The sequence below is a fragment of the Bombus pyrosoma genome, linkage group LG3 (assembly GCF_014825855.1).
Source record: "Bombus pyrosoma isolate SC7728 linkage group LG3, ASM1482585v1, whole genome shotgun sequence".
In the NCBI taxonomy this organism is placed as follows: Eukaryota; Metazoa; Arthropoda; class Insecta; order Hymenoptera; family Apidae; genus Bombus; species Bombus pyrosoma.
In genome coordinates, this window is record NC_057772.1 from 12135404 (window position 1) to 12149873 (window position 14470).

General features: G+C 30.8%; 2 protein-coding genes and 1 pseudogene across 7 annotated transcripts; 2 read left to right on the forward strand and 1 right to left on the reverse strand.

Annotated features, from left to right (window-relative positions):
* Positions 1–107: 107 nt before the first annotated feature.
* Positions 108–1549, forward strand: LOC122565907 (nuclear protein 1). The gene is made up of 2 exons (XM_043722423.1): positions 108–417; positions 917–1549. The coding sequence occupies exon 1, from the start codon at positions 205–207 to the stop codon at positions 412–414; it is 210 nt and encodes a 69-aa protein (XP_043578358.1). The 5' UTR covers positions 108–204; the 3' UTR covers positions 415–417; positions 917–1549.
* On the reverse strand, positions 1429–13620 carry LOC122565901 (mediator of DNA damage checkpoint protein 1). Of its 6 annotated transcripts, none has more exons than XM_043722401.1 (8): positions 13475–13620; positions 12719–12870; positions 12449–12547; positions 7852–7950; positions 7278–7460; positions 2570–6674; positions 2183–2491; positions 1429–2090 (listed from the first exon to the last, which is right to left on the reverse strand). In XM_043722401.1, the coding sequence occupies exons 2-8, from the start codon at positions 12806–12808 to the stop codon at positions 1876–1878; spliced, it is 5100 nt and encodes a 1699-aa protein (XP_043578336.1). In that variant the 5' UTR covers positions 12809–12870; positions 13475–13620; the 3' UTR covers positions 1429–1875. The 6 variants fall into 6 exon arrangements, with proteins under 6 accessions (XP_043578336.1, XP_043578335.1, XP_043578337.1 ...); XM_043722400.1 differs by lacking the exon at positions 13475–13620 and adding an exon at positions 13005–13132; XM_043722402.1 differs by lacking the exon at positions 13475–13620 and having other exon boundaries at positions 2570–3845; positions 3957–6674; positions 12719–12860.
* On the forward strand, positions 9751–12939 carry LOC122565906 (annotated as a pseudogene).
* Positions 13621–14470: the final 850 nt, after the last annotated feature.

Below are 14470 nucleotides of genomic sequence, written 5' to 3' on the forward strand. Positions count from 1 at the left end.
ACGATTGTTGTACCAGGCATTGAATATACTAGAGACATTACTGAGTACTGCGCCTGCGCAGTAATTCTTGTGTAGTCTATATAACTAAGTGTAGTAAACTGCGTCCAAATAATTCAAAGTAAACCTGCAAGAGGCACAGAAAGAGATTTTTTAACTGCGTTTACGCTATTGTTATTTTTCTAAAGCATTTGGAAACCAAGAACTATGTCTGACTACTACGTTGACGAATACGAACACTTCAACTACGATTACGACAAGCATATTTTTACTGGTCACAGTGGAAAACAGCGAAGCAAACGCGAGGCTCTTGCACACACAAATCATTTCGATCCGTGCGGCCATTCCAGAAAGATCCTCACCAAATTGATGAATTCTGAACACAACAAACGGAATGTTGGAAAGACCAAAGCATAAAGAGTAAGTAAAAATTTTTCACTTTATTATGACATAATTTCTAACATCATATATTTGTTTGATTATGTTATTGATTCGAGTGCTGCCGGAATGGTCCGCAACCTTGGCCCAGTTTTTGTGTTTATATATACTCTTGTTTCTTTACCTACGTGCAATTTTAAGTCGCAAAAGCGCATATTTTTTGGTCCAATTAAAACTCGGTGAAAGTTAAAATTCTTTCGCGTTTCGTTGCATGTTATAATAGTTTGTAAATATTGTTGTATTGTGATTTTGTATCGCTGCGCAATATCTCAGAGATGACTCATTTCTTATTTAAACACATGCTTTTTGTTTTATGTGATAATAAATACGTATATGAATACGTATAAGAATATGAAGTACGTATTTTTAAAAATATTAATGCCTTGAAGAATAGTTTTTATTTGTAAATATTTCTTTAGTATTAAAATAATTTTTTAGTAATCATTCGTATTTTTAATAATTTAATTATTATTTGTTTCAGAGACTCAGGGTTGCTGTCCAATTTTTGGAGAAAGTATTTGTCAATTCCAACAGATTGAAGTTTTTTGAACATCCTTGAATACAATAAACGACTTTTTCATTTCTTTTATTCTTAGTAATGCATTTAGTCACTGAACATAAATGCTCACTTAGGCTAAGATAATTAGTACTTACTACAAATATATATTTCATAATCATTATTCTTATTCATGTTATGTTGTAACTTATAGGGTATATATGTATAACTATCTTCTAGACTACTCGATCCAGAACAACCTGAACCTGGATTTCTCTTGATAGATTAAGAAGTTAAATAATATTTGTATTGGATTCACACACTATACAAATTTTTTAGGTACAGTGCATCTAGTTATAAATGTTTCATTTCATTGGTATTGAAACACAATTGCTCAATTTAGAAATTAGGAATTTACTTTACTATACGAAAACATTTTATTCAATATGAATATTGAAGAAATTTGCACTTGCATTTGTTTTCCAAGATATTGTAAGTTAAATTTTTGTTATATTCGAAAGAGCAATTTTGAGTTCACTAGGAAGTTGAAGTATTTTAGATAAAAAAGGTGACTGTACAATTTTGGTGAACAATAAAATTTATATTTATTAAAAAAAACATTTAAGTAGTATTAATTCAAATCTATGACCTATACCCACACTAAACATTAACACAAACATTGCAAATAGGTGTCAAATATATATTATGTTTTATATTAACGATTTGAAAGAGAGATGTAAAGAAAATCCCCTTTTTTATATGTATATCAATTATTAATATGTACCTATATATCTATATATGTATTATACAATTAAGCATGTACGAATCACACAATATATTTTTTATTTTGTACAAATGCATTTTTGTAAAAATATTTGACAAATATATCAATAACTTTCGCACAACTTTTCAACACAAGCATTCTGGTTTCATTGAGGAATGAATTATATTAACTTAAACTCATTAAATTCTAATTCTTGTCTTAAAATGCCAGTTAATATAAATTCTGTCGACTGAACGGTAACAGTTTTAGGTGCTTTTGCAAGAAATTTCTTTGCATCTGTTAAGTCCTCTTTGGGAGAGATAATCACTGATTGTTGAGGCCACAACCTCGGTGGTGGTCGAAGCAAGGCTTTACCGCCACATGAAATAATTATATCTGTAGAAAAATACATTTTTTAAAGTATAAAGAACCAAGATATATATGTTAAATACAATACACGTCTATAAATTATTAATTTTAAAACATACTTTTTAATTCTAGTGGTGGCGGCGCGGTATTCGGTGTTAAGACAAGTGTGTATCCCTTTAAAAGTTTATGTTCTTTCGCTTTTTCTAAGCTCTTTCCTAATTTGAAGCGGAATTTAGCTTCAGCAGCAAGGTCTTTCAATATGTAATTTTCTAATTCTATGAAATGACCAGCTTTTTCACTGTTAATCAACCAATCGACGGAAACTATTGGTACAGGTAGCGCTAAAGCACATAAAAATTTAACAGTTCTTCGAACTTTGTCTGTAACCAGTACACTGCACTTTGTTGGATCCTCAACTTGAGATGCACCTATAAAGAAATGGGACATTAATTGTGACTATGGTTAGTTTTAGTTATAATTCTTCTGCAAACAGATCGGATACATACCCAACTTTGTCAACAATTTATTATAGTCGTTACTTGAAATACCCGTAAATAAGATTTTATGTTTTATTTTGAATGGTGATTGTGTTGTAAATGAAGAAGACATGCTTCTACGTGTTCTATTGGGAGTTGAAAGTACCGATGTAGTTTCAATACTGGAATTAGTTTCTGAAGTAGGCGTCTCTTCTACGAAATCTTCTTTCTGTCGCTTGTTTTTAGTCTTTCCTGTTGTCTGTTTTTGCTGTTTATTTCTGAAATTATTCCTTTTATTCGCACTGTTATTCGAAGTAGTTTGATTTGCGATCATTTCTGCGCTTTCTTCTAGGGAAGAATCCACAATTGATTGCTGACTTCGAGTTGATCTAATCGATAGTTTGCTATTTCTTTTTGTTTCTTTAGTAGATTCATTTACCGTAGTACTAATTATACTTGAAATATTTTTGGAAACCTTCGCTCGTTTGCTCCTTAACGTAGGCACTTCAAAATATGCGTTATCAGATTCGGATAAAATGGAAGAGGTACTACTGATTTCCGTGTTATCTACATCCGTATTAATATCTGCATTTCCACGTTTCCTAGTATTTTTCGTTTTGGTACTTATATTTCTATCCGTATCTTCCTTTCTTTCTGAATTTGAACCGGTATTTTGTTTTTTGAGCGCACTGTTCATGATCATTTCTATCTCTTGGGATTCTTCACCAATTTGAGAACTAATGTCATCCGCTACAAGCTCAGTTTTTTTTGTCGTCTTTCGATTCGGATTTTTTCGTGTTTCTACATTTTTGGTAGTTCTGTAATTTTCGTTACTCGAAATACTTGAAACAATCCGACTGTCAGATGTCTGAATGTCACAAATGACATTTGTACGCCGATTTTGTCTGATTTTACAATTGTTATCGCTTTCATCCACCAGTTCAGTTGGAGTACTTGATATCGACCCTGTTGGAGTAGACAGAGAAATTCTTTGGACTTTTACTATTGCTTGTTTATCTAAACTTGCTTCATTTGACATTCTTCTATTGTTCAAACCATTTATACTGCTTGATGAATTTTTTTTATCAACATTTGCGGAATTGCCTTCATCATCTATTGTATTCTTCTTTCTACTTCTATTACTAACAGGCTTATCTTCATTAACATCATTTTTGCGCTTTTTCGAAATGTTATTATCAATCGCATCCGTTATGCTGAGTGATCTTTTTCTAAAGCGTGACGCGCTTGATACATTTTTTTTCGTAAGTTCAGCGGGTGCAATTTCAACCGGTACTTCCTTTTCCACCTGAAAAACAGACGAACGATCAGTATTCTCTTTGCTAGAATTACGAGTTCTTCTGTTATTCGAAATAGGAGGACTTTGTTTCGCTTTTTCTTGCGAGTGAATAGAGGTTACCGATTTTAATTCTGCGAAGGAATCGCTTTCTTTAGATTTCCATAAATTCTTCGTCTTTTTTATCAATCTTTTGGATTTTCTGCTTGTCCTTTTTTCATCATGTTTGCAAACAGGTATCTTATTAATATTGAAATTGTTTGTATATGAATTTGAAGAAGTTTCCGAAATAGTACTAGAATTTGGCTCGCTAATTGTATGATAAGACACAGCGTTTTCCACGTTCCTACAACTAGACGTTCTTCGCGACGATTTTCGTAAAGCTTCTTTCTTTCTTGGCGCAATTTTTACAGATGTTTGTTTTTCCCAGTTACGATTAATATTTATTCTATATTCAGAAGATGTTGATGATATTGGACTTCCTGGATTCGATGAAGTACCTGAAATGTTAACTTCAGGTAACCCAGCTAATATATCTTCATCGTCGCTTTGTAGTGCTTTAGAGGTTTGTTGAAATTGCTCACAATCGATTGATATACTCGATGCTTGTTCATCTATATTCTTTGAATATTTATTCAATTTACTCTTACCGTTTTTAGATATATCAGTTTCTTCTTGAATCATTTTAGCTATATTTGATTTTTTTGATTTCTTTTCTTTTAATGATATTGATGTTGATGGATCTTTAATTGCAGACTTAAGTGTTGATGAATCTGTAGATACAGATTTTGAAGTTAGTGGGTTTTTAGGTATGGATTTAGGTGTTGATGAACTTGTAGGTATAGAGTTCGATATTGATAATTTCATTGCTTTCTTATCTGTTGATGAGTTACTGTCCATGTTAGACTTATGATTTTGCATGGGAGATATATTTTCACAATCTGACGATTCTAGCACATGTTCAAGAACTTGTGTTGATATTTCTAATTGTTCTTCTATACGTTCTTCCTTTACATCTGCAAACATTGCTTTCAAATTTCTTTCTACGCTATCATCTAAGTTCGCTCTAGCCAATGCTTCAAAGTTTGACTCGTTTTTTCTCTTATCAGAAATTGATGATACAGACTTTTGTTTTTCGATATCATTAATTGGTTGAGTACATGCCATTTCATAATCGATGTTTTCAATACTACATCTATCTGTAACATTTAATATAGAAGGATCTAAAGAAGAAGGAGGTTCGTTATTGCTTACATCCAATGGTTTCTTTTTAGTGTTAACTATCTGGTTAGGTGTATTGTCTTCTATTTCAGTAATATCTTCTTTATCAGATTTTTTATTGTTTCCTGTTGAAATAGTACTACTAACCTCTCTTAAGGAAGATTTATTTGTCGAAAGAACTTGAGTTGGTGTTATATCATCGAGTTCCTTTGTTTGTATTTCATCATTTATTTCCATATTATTTTTCACTTCTTTCTTGTTAATTACTTGCGTTGGGTTTATAGAATCTACTCCACTTTCATATTTATTATCTTTTGGTTTTTCATTAGATTTGGGCGATGAATCTTCATCCTTCCGATTTACTGGTTGAGTAAGCATATCAAATAGATCATCAGAGTCTTTACTTGAATTAGCACTGTCCTTTATTTCTTTACTCCTATTAAGCTGCGAAAATTCTACAGCTTGTTTCATTTTCACAGCTATTTCTGTGAAACGACCTTCTTCATCCGTAATTGAATCTTCGCTATCAGAAACTCGATTATTTGAAAACTTTTTATTTTCTTGGCTATCTTTACGCGAATACCTCTGAATCACAACTTCATTGTTGGTATGATCAGAGTCATCAGCTACTAAGGACGCCTGAAACGTGTATTTACGTTCACTTAGGCTTTTAAAGGCATCTTCATCACTTTTATTGACCTGTGTCACAGCTTTAAATATGTTCTCGTTATCAGTGCTTTTATTGTTTACATCGCTATTGTTGTTTACACATGAAGTTTTTATCAAAGTCGGTGACTTTGATTTTACTTCATCAGATAGATCGTCATCCTCAATGAAATCTTCTAATTCTTTTGGACCAAGCAAATTTCGACTCATCTCAAGTTCCGAAGTTTCATCTTCGCTTGTTTCAATTTCCTCTAGACGATTTTGCAAACTTTTCTCAATACCTGGCAATTTTTTATTTTGATTCTCATCTTTATCAGTGTTATTAGGATTGGATGTGCTTTCATTACCCTTATCTATTTGTACCACTGTATCATTAACATTACTTCTCACATCATTCGTTAAATTTCCTTCCTTTTCAATTCCTGTTGCTTCAAGTTTCTCACTATCTCGAGTTCGATTATCTTGAGTTTCTAAATTATGAGTATTAATCTTCTTGGATATTTTCATATCCTGAATATTTATATCGTGCTGCGTTTCTATATCATGAATATCAGTAACTTTTTCTAGTGCTTCTGCTTGCGTTTGTATATCGTGTATGTCAACCTTTTGTTCCTGTACAGATTTTGTAAGGTTTTTGATGCTGCGCGAAATGCAAATTTTTTGAGTGTCAATATCGTCAATGTCAACATCCGTTTCATTATGAAAATTAAATGAGGAATTTTGCGTTTCCATATCGTATATACTAATTCTTGATCCACCTACGTTTTGTTTTTCTTCTACGTCGAAGTTTTGCGAGTTATCTTGGGCGTCGACAGAGGTATTCTGAATGCTATTTTTCTGAGTGCTGTTACTGGCGGTCTTCGGAGGCAACGTCGGGTATCGAAATACAGACTTTTTCTCTTTACCTTGAGTGGCAGGAATTACGGAGACATTTCCCACCGTGGATGAATTATCCTACATAAAGAATACATATTTGTTAATATATGTATATTTATATTTGAGATAATATACAGTAAATCTTGCAGTTTTTTCCACAAAGCAACGCTAGCATATCTGATGAGCGAAAATAAAAAGATGGACTCATGTACATATGCTTCATTAAGAAGTTATAACAAAAATACAAAATAATAGTAAACTTTTTCATTTGATATAATGGCCAAATGAGAATAGATTTTAACAATGAATGCTCTTTGGTTCCTAAGTTTATCAGACATCATGTTACCATAAATTCAGTTGCGAGGAAATAAGTATATTAAGTATATTAAGTAATAAGTTTATTATACACATTAGAAATGTATCCATTGAAATTGAGGCATTTAGAAGCAAATGAATCCAAGTGATATTTTTCAAATTTTCGAATCAAGAACAGATCGTTAAATCGTTAAATATTCGTTTTAATTAAAAAAAAACATTGCTATAAAGTTTTAATTATTTATATGTTTATATGACATTTTTTCTCATTTGTATTCACTCTCTATAATATATTTGCATTTGATAATATAGTTTATAATATACTTATATAATGATTCATATAATCACGAAATCAATGATAATTACAAATGACGAGTCAGGTGTTCCTGGAATGATCGTTTGCTGTGTCTTCTGAAGATTTGCCACTGGGGTTTCTGGTACTAAAGAATCTTCCATTGAACGACAGATTTTGAAAATTGCCCGGACCGTGCCAAATTCCAGCACGTCTTCATTTTTCAACTCGTAGCATCGATTTGGCCTGAGAATTGTCTATAGAGAAAAAAGAAAGAAAGAGAAGGAACATTAAATTATGCTGAAATTTTGTTATGTCGGTTTAATAATAATATCAGTAAACAATACGCACAAAGCAGATAAAGAAAATATTCAGTATCTTTGAACAGAAATATTGAATATTCACTTTATTCAATTGAATATGTAATTAAACATGTTGATTTGTTAGTTTCAGTAATTTCAGATGTTAAACAAGAATGAATAACGTTCGTGCAATCTGAATTAAATTGAATAAGGAACTAAGTACCTGCTAAATAATTGCTAATAACAACTACCATCTTAATCTAATCTAATCTAAATTAAGATCTAATCTAATGCATCTGTTGTTAGAAATCAATTAAATGTAACATGCAGATAAAATTTACATTACGTTATTTAATTTTGTTTTATTAGATGAATTCAGGTCACAAATCCACGATTCAGTTCCTTCACAATTAGCTTCGATTTCCGCATGTTTCTTTGACACCCTCTGCAAATTAAATTAATTTCCTTGTTTATAGTCGTTATTTAATACTTTAATATTGACGATAATCTTCATTTTTAGTATATTGTTTGTTAGTTCGAAATGTTATGCATATTATTAAGAGAAAGATTGATGACTTAATTAGAAAACTTTCATTACAATAAAATTAATTGACCTGGTTTAGCTAGAAAAATCCATTGCGTAAGATAATTAGAATTAGAGAATTAGAAAATAAGAAACATACATAATTATAAAATTGTTAAATATTTACATCTATTTTTCTAATTATGTCATCGTTATCAGGTATCATATTATGTAGGAATGTCATATTTTAATGTACACTCCGTGAATACCGGATAATATAATTTATGCAGAAACTATATTATCTAAAAAAATATGATTAGTTTGGATGTAGAAAATACGAACAGGACAGATTCACTCCGCTTTATTACATAACCTTAAGTAAGGATATTCTAGAAACTTTATACGAGAAAAAGATTGTTTTAAGGCATCAATAATATATGTTTGTATCGAATTTTTGAGTAATTTCTTTGTTTGATTAAGTTTGAAACAATGATAAGACAAATGTAAATAAATATGTATTTGTATTAATAGGTAGCCTTATTTAAATAAAATTTCATATTTCGATATTTTTATTATTATGAATTTGTAATATTTCTAATAGTACCTGATCTTTAACCTTCAAAAATATACTTTATCAAATCTATGTAAATTAAAATCATCTGTAATCAAATAATTTCCTATACATTTTAATCAGGGAGAACTCATTGAACAACTATATCTATTTTCCGGTTAGAAACAAAGTCGGGTATTTATACACTCCTCGTCAAGGAGATAACCCAGGTGTGTTATCTTTAATTTCTCAATGACGCATGTAAAGTTTTTCGTCTGTAACGTATACTATCAAATCATTATGAGCTCAGGTTATGCGGCTTGCTACAATTAAGTCACAATGTCATAGATGTTTGTATACAACAAAGAAAAACTGTTCCATACTAAGAACGAAATGATAACACACTCTGTTAATATGTTTAGAAATTTCTCAGTAGTTCATGATCTATCAACGAGTAAAGATTACAGTAAGATTTTAATGAAAATAATATATCTACTTTGCCGTGGTCTGCACGCTTCCCGGACCTTAATATTATTCAAAATTGTTGTGCAGAACTTGTTTACGCGAATGGGATACGTTAGGTCAAAATTATATCCAGAAACTATATAAATCGATACCAAATCATATAATAAAAGTAAATAAAGGGGATGTACCCATTATTAAGTATATATGTTTGATAAGTAATTATTATTAGTTACAATTTATGTTGATTATTATTTTCTTATTGTACATGTGTTATCATTTCGTTCTTAAAATGAAACAATTTTTTTTTTGTTACACACTAAACCTCATAAGATTTTTTATTATTTTCAACGAACCGTATATCCTGAGCTTATAATGTTTTGATATTATACGTTACAGACGAAAAACTTTGCACGCGTCATTGAGAAATTAAAGATAACACATCTGGGTTATCTTTTTGACGAGGAGTGTAATAAGATGTGTAGATAGCAGCGATCAAACGAATTATTATAATCCATACGATTATGGTTTTACAATTATCTTTTTAAGCCTTGCGGTTACCACGAATTATTATCTGAACTACTATAGATTAATAGTAATTTATTTAGATCGAATTTTCCTACGTACGAGCAACTACGTCCAAGCAAGCGAAAGCAGAGAAGATGCGTAATAAATAAACGAGTGATCGAGTTAGCATCATTCCATCGAAGATGACGAGACTATCGTTCTTTCTACTCCTTCCCGCTCTTGTGACTCTGACATGGAACTTAGAGGGTGCGCCTAAGCTAAAAATTCCTTTGAGTGCGATTAAGAGATATAAAGTGTTCGCCGATGGAAGATAGTACGAAGCCTATGAAGGAATTTCTTATACCTTGCCGCCAATCGGTAAATTTCGATTCAAGGTAAAGAATGTGAACCAGTTTCTCATCCAGAATTCAGACTCTAAATAGGAAAAATTACGTAACATTAGGAATACTCATCGATAAAACATAAAAATATGTTACATAAGAAATATTATAAATTATAATTATAATAATTTGAAGTTATATTTATTAAATAGTAGGAATTAATTTTCGTTTTCTTTAGCCTCGCCAAAGGCTACTATCATGAATGGATGAGCTTCCGGCGACAAAATTTGGATTCTCTTACATGCAATATTCCTAATTGCCTCAAGATCCGAATGATAGAGCCGAGGGTACCGAAGATTGCCTTATTTGAATATTTACGCGCCGGTAGATAGAAGAACATCTGAATCGTTGTCAGATACTTTCTGGATCCATGGCGGTGGTTTTCAATTCGGTAGCGAATGTTTATGGTGCTAAATACCTCATGGATCGTGACGTTGTATTTGTTACAGTCAATTATCGTTTAGGAATGTTAGGTAGTTGTATATTTTTAACAGCGACAGTAGCTGTAATTTCTTAAGGTTTCCTCAGCACTGAAGATGGCATAATTCTTGGTAATATGGAACTGAAGGATCAAAGTATGGCACTACGATGGGTTTCAGAAAATACCGAATGGTTTGGTGGTGATCCAAGGAGGGTGACTTTAGTCGGTTTGAATGCTGATAATGCTAACGTTCATTATCATTATTTATCTCCTATGAGTGTTGGTCTTTTCCAAGTTGCTTATGAAAAATATCATATCTTTTCAAGAACATTCTAATATTTCTTAATACATCTTTAATCATTTACTTCTATTATATTTCACTATAAAGAATTTTTATCATTTCTTTTGATTTCTTGGAATACAGATGGTACCTCGATCAGTGTTATGGCTTTCGACTGCTGGACTCAAACAGAGAATTTTTTAGATAAAGCCAAGCAATTAGATGCTCTTATGAGTGTTCCATCATCAGGGAGATGGTGCGTTGTCTTAGATACCGTCTATCTAAAGCTGCAGTTCAAGCCCTTGATGATTTCATGATAGGTATTTTTTATTATCATTTCATTTTACTATTAATAATTTGGCGATGAACCATTTATTGATTGTACTTCTGCTGAAATTGTCAGTAGAAGTGATGTTCAAGATGTTCCAGGAGTGACTGGAGTTATCAGTGAAGAAAGATTATATCCAGTTGCGGGTAAGAAATATGTAATAATGAAAATTGAGGAACATTCGTGTGATTTCAATTGTGACTTATAATCACGAATTTTACAAAATTTATCGCTATCCAGAAGCTTTAAAAGTGTTGAATGAAAATTGGGATCTCCTTGCACCTTATTTCTTGGATTGTAATTATACTCTTCCTAGAGAAAAGCATGTTGAAGTTGCCAAATTCATAAGAAATCATTACTTTGGATGAAAGAAAATTGATGACACAACAATACAATCCTTGATTCAAGTAGCTAATGATAGATTTTTTGTTGTTGATAGTGAAAAAGCTGCCAAATGCAGGATAAAGTTAATCAACAACCTGTTTGATATTACTATTATATCTACAGAGGCATATACAGTGTCAGTGATGCCATGAGTAGAACTACTAACGATTATGGTATATTATTTAGATCTTATTTAGATTATATTATCTAGACTAGAACTTAGGAAAGAAAAAGAAGACAAGTGTACTTATTAGATATCTTATACAGGTGTGACTCATGCATGCAATGTATTCTTTGTTGTAGATACTCAATATCTTCATCCCACAACAATAATAGATGATATTAAAATGCAAAGAGTGTTGACCGATTTCTGGGTATCATTTGCAACAAACGAGTAAATATCTTTAATTACGCACATTAAAATAATTTAAAAGAATCTTACTTATAGCAATTTATGTTATATTTTATATATGTATATCTTTTAAACTGATCGGGGTATCAAATGTTGGTGGTGTTCAATAGCCAAGATTAAATCTAAATGAAAAGTTATTCCATTATTTGTATATTGCCGGATGAGACAAAATTCAGATGGGTAGAATCATAAATTTTGATCAGAGATTTTTGGAATTCTGTTAACTTTAACGAAAATAAATTATATACTGCATCTGATATATTAAGAGAAGAATTATAAGAATATTGTATATTCTATAAATTTCTGTTAAATTACATAAATATTAAAATATTAAATTGCACAAATTCAAGATTAATAATGATGTTCTTATTTCTAAATTATTTAATATATCATATACATAACAAAACAACATGAAAATATATGAAAGATAAAAGTATAAATGTTTAAATATAGTCTATATGATATAAAAAAATATGACACATGGATTTTAAATCATAATTATATTCCTTTCCTATATTTAATGTTTTATTGACAATTTTATTGCGGTAGAATATTAAAAGTGATCAATTTTTCTATTTAATTTAAATATACTTTATAACCATATGAGCATGTTCATTTAAAAATAAAGAGATTTACATATATATACATGTAGAGGATTACTTAAAGGTTACTCACCGGATTATTTAATACTACATTGCAATCTGGATGTCTTCCAATTTGTGTAATTCCTTCTTTGATTTGAAATGTTTTAGAATCAATACATAACACTCCAATCTAAAACATAAAATAATGCAGAGCTAATATGAAAAATAAAAGAGAAGTGAAATAAACAACGTTAGTCTAGAAAAACGTTAAAATATAAATATTGTTAGAATAAAATGTTATGGAATATGAGTATTAATAGGTTATTAATATTGGAATCGTAAGTATTTGATTCATCTTTACCACTATTTTACTTTGTTGAGAAGAATAAGAAATTTTTTGTGTTGGTGTGGAATCATAATCTTCGTAAACTTGTGTTGCTAGGATATCCATTCTGAAGACAGCTTATTTGGATGGCATAACCTCATTTAAAACGTAGATGCTTAGAGGATTTACTAATAATTATAATAGACCAATGAATGCTTGATTAAACAAGAAACATACACGTACAACCACACATGAATGCACAAATCGGTACATTACTTATAATATTATTATAACTAAATATTTAGTACAAACAACACTTAACAAGAAATATCACACGTTAGAAATGACGGATGCTACCACAGTGATGGTGCTACAAACATTATCATATGTTTATTTCCACCGATTCCCTCCACTAGTAATTTAATTATGTATAACACAAATATAAGGTTGATAAGATAGGAATAATGGGAATCGGGACCACGGTTGTATATACAAGTCTAGAAACTTCCGTGGAGGCGGTAAGGTTCCTAGTGGTCGGAAGATGTGTGTGAATTTGTCCGCAATAGGGTACTTCAATCGAGAAATTAGGACTTGGCGACTAGCAAAAATGTGCACTAAGTCGTGTGTCGGTAAAATATCTTTAGTTCTTCGCGGGAAAAAATTGAATATCGGTTGTTAGTCGCTTGTACATATTTTGCACACGATTTTAGGAGTCAGAAGGACGGAGGAGGGCCTTTTGAGTAATGACTGCAAATATGTATAATAAACACTAAATTTTTGCTGATTCTTTACACTTTTCACTCAATTACTTTCTCCGGCTGCTTAATTGGTTTTGTCTGGCGGTTCACGGTGGCGTCCACGCGCCTTAGGCGGGTTTCCATTTGTCACTTGGTTATAAGTTATTTTAACTACGATTAACCTGCTGTGTAAGTGATCAGGATTTGTTGTGTGACGCCATCGTGTAAAAACAGCTCGAACCTGGTTGTCTCTATCTCTTTCTTTTTCTCCTTAAGGCGGTCGCGTACTCGACTCACGGATCATTGAATAGCAGGGGGATCTAAGGAAAAAGCAGTAAATACCAATTTTTACGTATACGTATTATTTTATATGTAAGCAATGTTTAATAGATGTCATATAATATAAACATCTTTTTCATTATTAAAAATAACAAGCAGGTTTAATGTTCATTCTACCACTTCTTTTGCAAAAGATCGCGCGGGTAGATTTACGTCTGAATATCATGCTTTCCTTCTCTACGACTTGTACGAGGTATATAAGGACCTTCGATTCTCATGTAGATCAAAATAGAACTTTTACATACTTATTAATAATTTAATTATTACTTTGTAAAAATTAAACTAATAATTTACAATATTTCAACTATTACTTTATAACATTTAAGCCATTAATTTATAACAAATAAACTAAAAATTTATAACAGTTACGCTATTCATTTATAACAATTTATTATTAATCTAAAATAATTACTCCATTAATTTTTAACAATTATATTATTAATCTATGACAATAGGCTTTCACTAATTGAAAATAATCATACTATTATGTGTGTGAACTCCCGTACCGTGAAGATCGAAGAAAAATCGAAGAAAAACCTTTGCGAAGTAAATTATCAATTTATAACATTGAGGCTATTACTTTACAACATTTAAATTATTAATTTATAACATTTAAACTATTACATTATAACATTTAAGTCATTAATTTACAACGTTTAAACTATTAATTTGTAACATTTAAATTATTAATTTATAACTTTTTAAATTATTA